This window comes from Pseudoliparis swirei, chromosome 1 (assembly GCF_029220125.1).
Source record: "Pseudoliparis swirei isolate HS2019 ecotype Mariana Trench chromosome 1, NWPU_hadal_v1, whole genome shotgun sequence".
Classification (NCBI taxonomy): domain Eukaryota; kingdom Metazoa; phylum Chordata; class Actinopteri; order Perciformes; family Liparidae; genus Pseudoliparis; species Pseudoliparis swirei.
In genome coordinates this window covers 10,258,792-10,273,276 of record NC_079388.1, presented here as the reverse complement: position 1 = coordinate 10,273,276, position 14,485 = coordinate 10,258,792, and the positions used below count along the sequence as shown (strand labels likewise).

General features: G+C 41.5%; 1 protein-coding gene across 1 annotated transcript in view; it reads left to right on the top strand.

Annotated features, from left to right (window-relative positions):
* LOC130198005 (uncharacterized) overlaps window positions 1-14,485 on the top strand; it is a 28,406-nt gene that overhangs the window by 11,048 nt on the left and 2,873 nt on the right. Inside the window, exons 18-44 of the mRNA XM_056421038.1 lie at window positions 14-38; window positions 145-168; window positions 515-583; window positions 662-801; window positions 1,249-1,365; window positions 1,548-1,605; window positions 1,785-1,829; window positions 1,922-1,978; window positions 2,064-2,209; window positions 3,922-4,023; window positions 4,655-4,703; window positions 4,788-4,868; window positions 5,398-5,967; window positions 6,051-6,128; window positions 6,361-6,497; window positions 7,360-7,461; window positions 7,573-7,630; window positions 7,770-7,918; window positions 8,080-8,998; window positions 9,099-9,220; window positions 9,315-9,428; window positions 9,585-9,642; window positions 10,055-10,183; window positions 11,131-11,298; window positions 11,442-11,720; window positions 12,464-12,538; window positions 14,311-14,444. Of these exons, the coding sequence (XP_056277013.1) occupies window positions 14-38; window positions 145-168; window positions 515-583; window positions 662-801; window positions 1,249-1,365; window positions 1,548-1,605; window positions 1,785-1,829; window positions 1,922-1,978; window positions 2,064-2,209; window positions 3,922-4,023; window positions 4,655-4,703; window positions 4,788-4,868; window positions 5,398-5,967; window positions 6,051-6,128; window positions 6,361-6,497; window positions 7,360-7,461; window positions 7,573-7,630; window positions 7,770-7,918; window positions 8,080-8,998; window positions 9,099-9,220; window positions 9,315-9,428; window positions 9,585-9,642; window positions 10,055-10,183; window positions 11,131-11,298; window positions 11,442-11,720; window positions 12,464-12,538; window positions 14,311-14,444 (4,005 nt within the window). The remainder of the gene's footprint in view (window positions 1-13; window positions 39-144; window positions 169-514; window positions 584-661; window positions 802-1,248; window positions 1,366-1,547; window positions 1,606-1,784; window positions 1,830-1,921; window positions 1,979-2,063; window positions 2,210-3,921; window positions 4,024-4,654; window positions 4,704-4,787; window positions 4,869-5,397; window positions 5,968-6,050; window positions 6,129-6,360; window positions 6,498-7,359; window positions 7,462-7,572; window positions 7,631-7,769; window positions 7,919-8,079; window positions 8,999-9,098; window positions 9,221-9,314; window positions 9,429-9,584; window positions 9,643-10,054; window positions 10,184-11,130; window positions 11,299-11,441; window positions 11,721-12,463; window positions 12,539-14,310; window positions 14,445-14,485) is intronic.

Here is a 14,485-nt window from a genome sequence, read left to right as displayed (position 1 = left end):
TGTTCTTCTCCAGCGGGTGTCGACATATTTTGGGGGAGGTAGCATTCACCTTTTTTTCATTTTATTTTTCATAATATACAAATCAGATTGGGTATAATTTTAAGCTCTTTTACATAAAATATGATTTCCTTTCCCTTCCTACAGGAGTTGATAAGTCAGACCGAACAGGTACACTTTTCTTATTTTTTCATTAATTTAAAATGCTATTGTCCAAAAGGTCTGAAAATGTATCCATCTAAATGTATTAACTATTTAAAAAGATACATACCATATTAATATTTTTTTCATAGAACTGATTTAGCTTCAAGTCACTCATTAATATAGTCTCAGCATTTTTTATATTTTCACAATAATTTACCATATCACAATTTTCATGTGTTGTAGAAAGTTTTTACGTTTTAGTAGCAAAGATCAAGTTAATGTTCACATCTGCTCTTTAAGAAAGAAAGAATTTAAGAAAAATAATTGATTTTCGTATTTATTGAACTCTTAACACTATCTTTTTTAACGTCAGAATGGACACCCAGTCTGGACTTGTACAAGAACTTCATCAAGAGCTTGTGGCGAAATCAACCACTTGTTGGTGAGCGGACCCGCTTGTTGTTTTGTTAAGGTGTTTAACTGAAAAATGTGTCATTTCTTAATTTTGTTTGTTTTCCAGGCGTTCCCCTGGTTGTGACGTGCATCTGCTCTCAGGTGCAGGTGGACCCCATTTACGTGTGCTTTGCTTGTCAGGACTGTTTCACTGAGTGTTCTCTCAGAGAGCACTTTCACTCTCGAAGACACATCGTAAACACGTCGGTGAGCACTTATTAGTTATTTATGTTTGTTATTGTGGCGCCAGTGCAGCTCTGTGTATGCCAGCAGTACGATGTGTGTGTGTGTGCGTGTAAACATGTTTATTGTTTTGACCACCTTGAGAAAAAAATGTATATTCACGTATACTGATGTAACAGTTTTTGGTGTCCTCAACTTTCTTGTGAACCAATGTCATCAGACTTGTACTTATGCTGTTGCATTGAACCACTTTTGAATGCATGATGTGCAAGTAGATCACTCTAACCTGGGAATCCATTATAAGTAGTCATTTCAAAGGTGTTTTTGTTATTACATGGTAATGCAGTTTGAACCGAATCCCTTAAAACATAATAATAATAATCCTTGCAGGGCCCAGAAACATTGTGATATACAACTGCCTTCCTTGGGATGCAGCTTGGTTTCTAACCAGTGTTTGTCTTCATTTCTTAGCTGTACCAGAATCCCTGGATGCTGACACTTGGGTGGAAGCATCGTCTGGACATAACAGACTTAAGTTCAATGGCATGGGAAGAACAGAAGGAAAAACAACATCAGATGGCACTGAAGGTAAAATACCAAAGAACTTTAATGCACTTTCCCATCTATGTAGAGGTAAACGAGTCAATGTTAAAACATTCGATCTAGAAGGCAATTAACCACAGTAAAGTTTAATGTAAAAGAACGAGAAGGTTAGTTTCCTACAATCATTTTCTGTCGTCATTAATAATTAAGAATCTTTCCTTTCTCAGATTGTTGACATGACCGTCAGCATGATTCAGAGCCTCCTCACACTTGATTTCACAGACGGTAGGAATTGTTCTTGCACAACATTATTTAGATGTAGCTGAGGAGACAAACTCACTTCCTCGCCGCTTTAAGCGTCAGTTTTGTTATCTGAGATTAATTTGTACTAGTTTTGGTCATGCTTCCCATCAAACGGCATGAAGCAGTTTGACATATTTCTGTTTTCTTAATTGTGTCTGCAGTGGTGGAGCGGCTTAGTCTACAAGGCATTGCCTTAGAACGTGATGGTTAGTGATGAAATCATTTCTTGACCATACATATGATAAATATATTTGATTACTTTCAGTTGACTCATGCATGTTTGTTTGTATGTCTGTAGTTCCACCTTGTGAAACGTACAGTAAACTCAAAGAAAACGACATATTTCCTCTACTAGGTGAGTGCCACTGTACGGAAAGGTTTTTGCCAGAAATCGGAAGTGCACTCTCGGTGTTTGACTTTTCTTTCCCTCCTGGATGCAGGAAGACAGTTCCTGGTCATGCACGACATGTGTGTCTCAGGGCAACAGCCCACAGCCGCATTCCTGTGTCTGCTCTGTCAGAGGAAGTTGTCAGAGAAGGATCATTACGTTCACGAGTTCAGTCGGGAACACATTGCAAATTTTCTAGTGAGTATTTTTAACCACGCTTTTTATTGCATTATTTTCCATCGATATTTACCGTTATGCTCTTATCAGTTTGTCTTGTGATTATTTGGGGTGTTATGCAAAGGCTGACACACAGTGCAGAGGTATATATATATATATATATACACTCCAACGCGCTGTTTTCAGCGTGGGCGATGTGTGCGCGTGAGCGATAGCTAACAGTTAGGGCGATTTCCTGTTATGCAGCTGACTATCAGCAACTTGTGGTTACATTGTTGTTCCCCTTGCTGGTTGTTGTTCCCTTAATACTGAGAATGCACCCGTATCTCACTCAACGAGCCTCTCTGTACTTTCCATGTACGACTAAGACCTCGTGACCTTCTATCTCAGAAGAGGCCCTCTTTCCTTTCTTCATAATGCATCGTTTATTTTATTAACACCTCCCACCTGTCTTGAAAACTCCTGTTTTCAAATTCCACCTTTCGTTTGGCCATTTTTTGGGGAGAGATAGTTGAAAGCTGGCAGAAGTCGTATGTAATACAGACTGTGAGGCGCGCATTCGCGGGCCCGCGATTGATGTGCCGACACAGACAGTGCATTGTGGGATTTGTAGTATTATTGTGGTGCGTGCGATATACCGGCGGGCCAGCTCTAATGGAAAATAGATTTTATCATGCGGGCCAAAGATAATTCATTCGGGCCGCGAGTTTGACATGTGTTCTAAAGTAATGTCATTTATCAAGGAATGGCATAACCGTTAAGATGTAGAGATACCATGGTGACTGGTACCGCGGCCGCCCACTTCCTGTCAAAAATAACAAACGCGCGAGCAGCAGGTCAAGCAGCGACTTTTCCCCGCGAATTGAGGCGAAAGGCTCGTCAAAGTAAATCACACGCGCGGTGGGCGTGGCTCGTTGGCTCGGATTTTAACTGATTAGCCTACAAAGTTATTCTCCTTCCGGAGGGGCGTCGTGAGGGGCTCAGACCGACGTCTTCCACCACAGGAATCGACCCGCAGTCCGTTGCTCTCCGCCGGGACAAGGCAGTTCTTCATTTGACTTCCGTTAGTTTGGCGACTGTTCTCCTGCACGCCGCAGCACGGAGGACGGAGGACACACTTAACGTTGCAGTTTGCGGGCACCCGGAGCTCTTTAATACCGCTTTTGAGCACCGGAACCGCAGAGAATAAAACGAGCACGGGTGATGTTTACAGTAGTTACAAAGAGCTATGCTTTTATCAACCACGCCGTCTGGTAGATATTTAACACGCAAACGTCCATTTAAAAGTACCTTTCTCCATTATCTCTGTGAGTGTGTGTGTGCAGTTTTAAGCCCCTCCCGAGGCTAAACACAAAACAAGATGTTAACTTGTGTTAATCATCGTCAGAGTTAACGGTTTGCCACATTAACGTATATTAGCATGATAGTGGATCCAGAACTTTGAGAGTGGATCCAGAACTTTGATAGTGGATCCAGAACTTTTGACATATTCAATGTGCACGAATTGTAATATGAGGCAGAGCACACAGTAACTGAGTGTGCAGCTCATCTTTACTCTTAATATGGTCTTTTGGTTAAACAAAGTGTTGAAAGCTGTATTACAAAACTGTAGGAGGAGGAATCGTGTGTGTGCCAATGTAATGTGTGAATGATTCCGTACTCTGCAGGCTCACTTCTTTCTCAAAGGTCGCCATGTCTTGGTGAATAACAACACGTTTTGTTTCTGTGTGTAGGACAGTTTCCATCCAGGCTCTCTGGAGTCGAGCACTGATGACGAAAGCTTCTTGGACCTGGCAAAGCAGGCGGCACGCCATCACTCCAGATCACATGTGCAGGTATTCTATACCTGACATTTAGTTTCGGTTCCATCCTCTAGAACAGTGGTTCTCAAACGCGACCCATTTCGGAGGAAGAAAAATGTTTGTGACCCACCGCCCAACAAAAATGTAACTAGATGGTCCGCGCTGAATTTTTATTGAATCAACAAGTTTGTGTGACTCCTGTCTGCTTTTTCAAATGATAGAATTAATTAAAAATGAATGCAATTTTCTTCAACCAGATTTCTACATCAGAAAAAAAGAACTAAAAAGTGCATCACTTTGTTAGAACAATACAAATAAAGTTGTGCAAAAACCCCTAATATTTGGCAAATAGTGTTGTGGCAAAATGAAGAGCAGAGAGACGTTGATTTGGCGGGAAGTGTTTTAATGAGCACAAGGCAACATTCAATGTTAAAGAAATCCACCTTTCTAGAATATTTAGCACATATTTGTAGTGTAAATTTAGCCCTCCCATCAGACCTTTCAACCTCGGACGTTGCGCATGGATTATGTGAAGTTCTGCGCACTGCCCCCCGCGCCCCACCTGTCATACCTCAGCGACCCACAGTTTGAGAACCACTGCTCTAGACGAATCCCTTCTCGTCATGCCCTTATGATTTTGACTCCATGTTTTCTGCCTTCAAAGGTATTGAAGTTGATTAAGCCCATCTTCGAGCCATACCACTACTATCGTGGTGAGTGTGCCTATTGTGTCAATTCAATGAATGCGCCACATTGGCATCTTTAACTCAGAATTGTTTTCGTGACTTTTGTTCCAGCAATATTCATCCTGTCATCTGCAAGAAAGGGAGTGTGGAAAGCAAAACTGGATCCACAAATAATTCCACAAATGAAGCTGGGTAAGTTGTGTTGATTAATGTGCAATATGAGTACCAGTATGTAAATAGTAAATAGATGTTTACAGTACTTGAGGCGTGGGTTCTTATGGTGGGACTTTTTTGGTACAGCCGTAGCCGGAGGTATTTTGTTTTTGGGTTTTACCAAAAGCCGTCTCTTGGCAAAAAAAAAAGTGATTCAACAAGCTCCAAGAGACAGACGCCCAGCAGTCACGGCTGACGGGTGGAGAGAAGTCCGACCTGTGTAACGGCAGCAAAAGAGTCTGTTCAAGAACCAGGCAATGTGGCAAAAATATCTCAATATTTTAGTACCTCGGTATTGTGACAATATTGTTGGGTTGATTATTCGTGCTTTTACAAAATAATAAGTAATAATAATAATGACTCGGTGGGTGACGCACAAAACATTGACATATTTGTTGCAACTGTTGCATTTTATTTTATTATTCATTAGATTATAATTAGAATTTTTTTAATCAAGTGGGTATTAAGAGTTTAAAGATATAAGTCATGAATGTTAGTCTTGTTTTAGTCCCCAGAAATAAACTGAAAGATGAGGACAAGGACGATGTGAGAGACAACGTTCAGAAAAACAGCCAGACGACTGAGTGTTTGGAAAAGACGAGTCAAACATCTACAGACGACAGTGAGACGCCATTTAAAAAACCTGTTGAAGTCGGTGCTGAAGTCCCTGATGCACGCAGTCTGAAAAGTGAAGAAGGTGCAGAAAAGGTAGATGAGACGGGAAGAGAGGCAAGTTCAGTAATGAGATCAGAGGATACTCTGCTAAGTGAGACATGCCAGGCGATTAAGGAGGAGATGGAAATGTCGACAACGAGCAAACCCAATGGGGAGTCCACAGAAAATGACCAGAACACTGAGAGAAACGAAAGCGCTGAAGATGTCTTGATGCAGCAGAGGGAAATCTCCCAGAAGGACACCTGTCCTGTGAAGGATGCGAGGCAAGAAAAGAACCATAACAAGCAGCAGCTCCCCTTGAAAGAAGAACCCCAAAACCTGCCGATCAGCGGCCAAAAAGAGGTGACCACTCATTCCAAGGGAGAAAGTGGAAAACCAAGTCGCAAGACGGCAAAGGACGACGGTATGTAAATATCACATTTTTGATTTTTGCGGAAGATGTTTCTGTTTCTATAACAACGATATCCTATTCTGTGGTTGGTGCAGCGTCCTGTAAGGTGGACCAGCAACAAGCACATCAACTGTGGCATTATCTCAAGAGGAAGCGCAGAGAGCCTGTGGTCGGTCAGTGGCTTTAATACCATTTTACTCCAGAGTTGTCAAATGTATATTAATTATTGGGTTGCTTGTTTTAAAATGTTTTTTGGGAGTTGGCTTTTTAACCATGGCAACAAAGGGAAAAACTGTTTATTGTATTTCAATTCCACATAAAATTGTACTAATTGTTTTGCATCTTCCTGAGCATCTGGACATTTCGAGCCAAGGGAAAGATTTATTAAAAAATCCTGTCTTCTAGGCTTGGGTGAACTTCTGGAATGCAGTTGTGCAGACCATGACCCCTTCTACCTCTGTATATGCTGCTCCCTGAAGATCCAAGAGAAGGACATCATCAGCCATGTTATCGGAGTTGACCACCAGAAGAGGTCTCTGGTGGTGAGTACATTTTAAGATCTGTCTAGTATGCCATGTGTACATACAACATGACTTATTGGTCGTTGTAATCCCTTCTCGCCATACTGGCCTTGAAGAGATCCCCTCATAGAGCGAAGAAATGGAGGGAAATATAGTCCTTATTCTGCATTTCAAGTTAGCATAGTTGATTAGGAACTTTAAAAGTTGCATTTCCCTCGTATTCCTTTTTCTTCTGGTGAACAATAATTATTTATTTTTTATTTTTTACATGCATAATGTTTTGTATCCAGATTACAATTTCTAGGATCCATTTAAAATAAAGAACGATATACTATGCAGATAGCTACATATTGCAACACTTGGGACGCATGTGTTATGGGAAATAAACGTGACGAGAACTCAAATGTTTGAGTGTCTTATTGAACAGACACTTTGAATTCTTCAGCTGACTGGTCAGATCTTGTCCCACGGATGGTTCGGAGGTCTAACAAGTCAAAGTTTTTGCAGAGTATATTCCCGTCGCAATAACTCTGCAGCTTGTTCCAGCTGCATGTTATCTCGTCTCCCCCTTCGCAGGCGGACTCCCTTTTCGGCAAGAGCTACGACATCAAGGTCGATGGTCGGCCTTGATGTCTGATGTGTCTGCTTTTGTGAGAAAATCGGAGGGAGGACATCAGATTTATCATTTTAAAAAGCCTTCGCCGTTCTTTTGTATTTGTAGAGCACCAACCCAAAACAGGATCAACTGTTTATTTGTAGGGCTGTTCTCTATAGTTTGAATCTTCATCTAAACGTTAACATTTTAATTGTTATTAATAAATTGGAGATTATGTGTGTTATTTTTTTTATAGTAATGGCTTTCCATGTATATTTCTGACATCAGGGCCTAAAGAAAATCGCCCCTCCACCAGGGATGCACCAGGGGAAGACGATGAGACACTTTGCTTCCCTGTTTGAACGTGAACATGGATATGGAGAGGCTCAGGTGGACATTGTTATAATAGTCCATTCATAAACTAAGATTGAAAAACAACTGAGATAAGTTGAAAGATTCAAACATACATTTGACTAATTGTTGGTTATGTCTTACATCCAGGTTGTTGAGCTGGATGATGAGATTTACAATAACCTCTCAAAACAAGACTTTGATTCGGGTAAGGGCACACCTGCTCTTCATTTTGAGATTGTTTAAAAAAAAAATGTTTCTTAGTTGTGGTTGAAGCTCATTTGATTCAATCAACAGGTGACAAAGTCAGAACTTTTACTGTACATTCTTCTGCTTCTGTCCTCCAGTCATCCAGACAGTGAAAGCTCTCCAGGGTCAGCAGGACGGTGGCTGTGAACTCTCTTCAGCCTCAGTGCTGCCTTGTGTTCAACCTGTGGACACCATAGTCCCCCTTCATGCTCAAGACGAGGTCGATTTTATGAAGGACAACTACCAGGTCATTGTTTTGGCACCAATAGGTTCATACATTATTCAGTGGTCAGACTGCATGCTGGACTTATGAAATGGAGAAAATAAGAAGGAAATGCACCTTTTTGTTCTCTGCCAGCTACTAAAAAATGAGCAGGCTGTTAAAACTGTTTGTTTTTTATATTCTAGGTGATGAACATGGAGATTGATTCAGGAGAGTCAATGTTAACTTCAGTTACTACATCCATGTCTGTAATGACTGAAACTCCCTCCAATACAACCAAAGGCCCGTCTGACTCAAACGAAGTCCATATCAAAGCCTCAAAGTCACTCGGTCCGTCACCGAACACTCTTTCCAAAAGAAGTGACGGCAAAGCTGAAATAATTTCAAACACAACTGTGGGACCGATTAAAATGGCAACTACTTCCAAAGTGGTGGGGAGATCTGAAACTGCAGCATCTTCAGACTCCAAATGTACAACCAAGTCTTCCAATTCTACTCCAGCCGCCACCAAATCAACAGCACCCATCTCCAAACTGAAAGCCGCCACCTCCAGCTTCATTACAGCTGACACCAAATCAAAAAACACTGCTTCCAAATGCACAGCAACCATCTCCATCAGCACTGCAACCACCTCCACATCGATTGACGCCATCGCCAGGACGACCTCCACCACATCTGTAACGGCGTCCAAAACACTGGAAAGCAAAACGAGACCTGCAACTAAAGTGGGAACGGCTTCATGTAAAGCTGCCGCCCCCTCTAAAACCAAATCCACAGCTGTGTCTGAAGCCTCCGCCAAGACTGCAGCTGGCTTCAACACGGAAAAGGCATCCAAATATTCAGAGGGCAAAACTGTGATTGCATCTCACGATGTGGGGAAATCTTTTGCCACTGATAAAATGACTGAAACATCAATTGAAGGTCAAAATATAAAAGCCTCTGCTCATATGAAGAATTCAGTCGAGTCAACCGCTGATGTTGCACCAAATACGCATAAGAGTAAGGCACCTGCTGCGACCCACCTGACCATCCCCAAAACTCCTGCAGAGCCGGCACTTATCTGCACAAATGAGAAGAGGCCAAGTGGAAGCTCTCTTAAAGTTGGTATGTATTGATTATATTGGAACATTCCTCAGTAAGTCTCTATCCTTTGGGCTGTTTTTTTATTTTAACCAGCGGTCTGCATTGTTTCTTTACTTTATAGGCTTAAACCAGCTGATTAAAGTGTCTTGTGGACGGAAGAAGCAAGTCTACTGTCAGCTGTGTTCAGCCCGGTTGCTGAAGTCCGACCACACATACAGCTTTACCCACCAGCTGAACTATGTGGTGCGTGCTTTATAAGTCTCTCTGGAGAAAATGAAAGAAGCTTGTAAAGCCGGGCAGTGAAGATGCTGACGTGTGCGCTTGTTGTTCTTACCAGAAAATGAAGTGCCCTCAATGGTCTTGCCATCCGTCGGAGAGGGAGAGCAAGTTGCAGCCGATGGTGATCCGCTTGGCTGCTGTTGAGGGAGATATCGGATCCCCATCCTTCCCGGTGAGCTGCTCGTCACACATTCAAACAGGATCCTATCGGTCAGTGTGGTTGTTGCATGAGAGCATACGTCAGCGCAGTAAGATGTCTCAGACTTGAACATGTATTTAACCAAGTAGCTTGGGATGGTTTTTAATTACCATCGTTTGTTTCTTCTAGATAGTGAATGTGACATTTGATGTGTACAAAAAACTCGCTGATCTCTCACCAGAAAAAGGTAAAGATATCCTAATAACTCCCCAAAACGTCAATTTCTACGTGACTTATATTGTGGTGGAAAATACTGATAGATTTGGCAACCACGTGTTGCGGCATGATGACTTTTATCGAACAAAGAAATTCATGTTTGCACAGATCAATCTATAGATCACTTGACCCCTGACTATTTCACAAACACATTTCTTCCATGATGCGTATGTAAGTCATGGGGTACTTTCATAAAATGTCTCTTAGGAAGACTTTGCAGGCCGCACACATCCGTTAAACATTTCAAAATGCTCTATTGTCCAGATTAGGTCCCCAAGGTTCGAACATAACTAAATAAAGCATATGAATATGCTGCCCTTTCTTTTTGCGCTCACTAAATGAGAAGTGTGCCTGTTTAAATAAAGTGTATATACTTTTCTCAGCTATAGAAATACTGAAGGCAAAAGTGGAAAGTGGCTTGGGGGTCTCATACTCCACAACATCCATTCCTGAGAGTTTTAGACGTCAAGTTTCCAGTTCCGATCAACATGAATCTTCCAGCCCAGATGATGGTACGTTCATATGTCCTTTCTCAGCACCATATTTGGACTACATCAATGGGCAGATTTAATTTTCGGTGTTTTTATTCTTGATGACTTGAGAAACTCGTGATGTGACATTGTGATGTTAGACCTGTGGATGAGGCACAGAAGTATGGAATTATAATGCATTACTCTTGCACATGCAACAAAATAAAGGAGTTTGCCTCTAACTATTCAGAGCAGGAGAACTAACATGTGCCCCAGTCATTATATATTCAACTGTTGAGTTGGAGCAAAGGTGGGGGCTCTCACTGCCTGAGAACATAACAATTGCTCATAAAATAACTTGAAAGTAGACGCGGAGGAAGAAGAAGTGAGTCTCAAAGGCGAGGTCATACAAAGATGAGATGCCGAGGCGAGAGGTCGCTCTGGAATGTCGGAGAATTTATTTATTTGTAACTTTTTTTAAACTTGAACTATTTTACAATGTCAGCAGTGTTTATATTACTAACGCACTTGTTCAACAGTTCATATTCCATACTGGCTAAACAAACACGGAAGTATACGCTATCTCCGGCTGGGGGACGAAGTGCATCTGACGAGTATTAAAGCTCCACTCGACACCGAGAAAGTGGTCAGATTTTCTTGATCCCACCCGGTGAAAGAACTCCATCCCTATCCAGCTGAACACTACACTATAAGTCTGTTTGTACTCGTTAGCTCATGTTTGATGACTTCTTCCCTCTTTATAGCGAGAATGTGTTCTGATATAGAATCTTGTGCTTGTATCTTACACTCGCATCTGCAACAGGAGCCAGATGATATGAAGTTTTCACACCTGTTGGGTCAATTGCGTAATAGATTTATGAGAAGCACATTATATTCATAATTGCTCTTCACAGAACCCACATGCAAGATTTGACTCTTTAAATCCGTCATGAGCTCTGTTCTCATAAGAGTCACTCTTCTTATTTCAGAGAGTGAATCCAGTTCAAAAGGGGAACGATCTCTTGCCGCCTGCCAGTTCAACAGAGCTCACTGTGTGGAGACTTTAGTGCCTGAAGCCAATGACCAGATCCTAGACCAGCTAAATTCATGTTCGGCCTTGAATAAAAATGAGCCCATCGGGAATACTTGCGTAGCAGGTACGTCTTATAAGCCATTATTATGTAAAATGGTCTTTAAATACAGTGTCTCATTTAGTTATACCAACCGTACAAGGACTAAGTCCTACTGCATCACCATTCATTTACACAAATGCACAATCTCTTTCATCTGCACCTCCCAGCAGCAAAAATAGAGAAACCTCGGGGTTGTGCCCCTCCTCCTGCTACCGACGCCCAAACTCCTGAATGCAAAGAGACTCCCGGGTGGAAACAACAACGAGAGAAAAGTCACCCAGAGATACAGGACACACGGAAAGTGTTGAAAAGCTTTCAGAGAACATCACCTGTAACGCTCTTCATCCCGGACCAGCTCTCTTCTGCTGCCACAGTGAACACAAAAGAACAGAACCAACCAAGACTCAGCCAGAAAGCAGAAGAAGCTCTTCCAAAGATTTTAATAGGTATGATTTTATTATACAGACACGGAAGCTTGTTTGTATTTACTTGGCAGATGGCGAGGATGGGAGAGAAAGTTACCACATACGGCCATGCACATCGTTTATTATATCAATATGCTACAGACACGGTAGTGCACTATGCATTTGTACAAGGCCGGATGATATTACTGTGAGTAAGGTGCATGATTGTTTATGGATGTCAGAATGGAGTGCATTGATGGTTGAATATAAATTATATTTGTTAATTATATTTAGATTATGTATATTTGTAGTAAATATTTGAATCTTAATACCATTTACTTGGAATAAAGTTGCTTCAAGTAATAGAACAACACTTTTAAAACTATTCTTTTTACGTTGCAATAGCTAAGCTTGTCGGGGTAGTGTCGTTTAATGACTAGTAACTGAAAACATTTGTTACCTTCGCATTGAAAATGCGGAAGGTTATGTTTTGATCGCCATTTATTTGTATGCGTGTTCCTCGCATAACAAAAAAAGTTTTAAACCGAGTCACATGAAATTTGGTGGGATGATTGGTTATTATCCGGGGACCATTTGATTAGATTTTTGGGTCAAAGGTCAAGGTCATGGAAAGGTCAAAATCTTCTTTTTACCATAGCACGGCCAATTTGTATCCAATTGGCATGTAACTAATGCCAACATTTTCATAATTCAATGCCCAATCTTGTGATATGCGAACTTATGCGCTCTACCGAGTGCCCATTCTAGTTTTTGTATGTTCACAGGGGAAAGCACTAATTGCTGCAGTCATCTGTCCATCTACTTAAAGGTGATGGGAGACGACCATGAACCAATCATAGGTGGGTGTGGCCATCCTGCGGTTCTCTGCTGTTAAGTCTTTTGAAGCTGAAATAACAAATATTGTAAAACAGAAGTTATCTATGAAATGATTTGAGAGGCACAGTGCTACAGAGTCAGAACAAAAGGTGTGGGGGGGGGGAGACTAGTCTGTCTTTTGTTGTGTTATACGTGATCGCGATTCAGTCCCTGGGAGGGAGAAGGAAAGCAACTTAGTTTATTTTACTTTTACTCTGGGGGAGGCTTTCGGTTTTAATTCAGTCTGAATGTCTTCAATGCATAAAACTGCCTAAAACACGTCAGCGCAGCGCTTCAGAGAAAACTGGTTTTAATTAAAGTTAAGAATATTTTAACCCATTAAAGTACACCGGCGTCTATCTATAGCGCACTATAAAGCTTGGATAGTTGTCAGTTACAAACACTCAGACTTAATAATTTATGACAAACCCTGAAGGAGATTCAACAGCTTAGAATCCGTCTCCCAGCCTGTGGACAAACCGGAGTCCGGCCAGGAGCCAGGGGTCCCCCAGTTGGTATTTCTCTCCATGTACTTAGCCGATGTGTGTAGGTAGGTCATGGTCAATATCAGTGCGTGTGTAGCCGTGGGCACGTAGCTCAACTCTCCTCAGGGGCTGGACATTGACGTCGTCGCGGGGCCTTCTCAGTCGGCAGGTGACGTCTCGAAGGAGGAACGGATAAAGTGATGCCTCAGGAACGACTCGACAACGGCTTATTTAGTTAAAACTGCAATGCAGTAGATATTTATTTAACACAAGAGTTTAAAAAGATTAACAGTCATATCGTTCGAAACACTCGTCAATTAAGTCAAAACTCGAGCTAATGGCCAAAGTGCAGAGATTTGAAAGATCAATATCTAACCGGCCATATCTATCGAGCAAGCCCAAACGAAGACCTCGATCCTTCTTCTTCTGGACTTGTATAGCCGGTTGCTCCCCCCTTCATCAGGGACAGAAGCTCCTTAGCTTTCTGGACTTGTTTAATATGAAGTTAAACTCAGAACTTTGATTGGCAACACCTGCTCATATAACTCTAGACAATTAAGGCCACTTTACGGTGACCTCCCGTTACACATTAATACAAACCTTTGTGCTAAGGCATGTACGAAAGGAATGACGTTTAGAGGATCACATACATCAAACATAGGTTACATCTGTAGCATAAACTCACTACATAGGTATTTTATTACCAGGTTAATACCTGCACTTTAGTTTTAGTATTTAAAATAAGAAACACAACCTACATTTTAAGAAGGGATAATAAAGATGGATGCCAAAGGCCTGCGGGGTGTGCATGGGTTGCTTATGTGTCTGGGGTCCTTCAGAGGACAAAGTCGTAAAATTCTTAACCAACAGGCTTTTTTCTTCTTCCATTATTATGTACTGAGCACTAACATTAAGACCGAAGAATTTGAACTCTTGACGTTAATACTAAAAAACCTCCCGGTCATGTTGATTTGTGTTAGTCATGAGTTAAACCTACGAGAAGTGGTCCGGTTGGCCTTTGTCTCAGGATGAATTCACATTCATTTCAACAATAGTGTAATGTTCTTCCTTTGATTGTTGTTCAACAGAAAAGAGGATATTCATGCAGTTGGGCAGCTGCTGCATGTACCACTATATACTTGTATAGGAATATAAAATACACATAAGAATATAACATTTCGCATTACAATCCTTACACAGCAAACTCGTTTCACTCCCATTATATCGTGTTTCACAAAAGCATACAATATGTTAATGTCTGTCGTCACCAGGTATGGAGTTTGTGTGGGAGTGTCGAGGGCCCTCCATGGACCCATTCTACCTGTGTGAGAGCTGCAAGGAGATGTTTTCCTTTTCTGAAATCAATCGACACATGATCAGCACTGATCACCAGATCAACTTCATTGTGAGTGTTTTCTCAATAATGCATTAAGAACCTTTAATAAC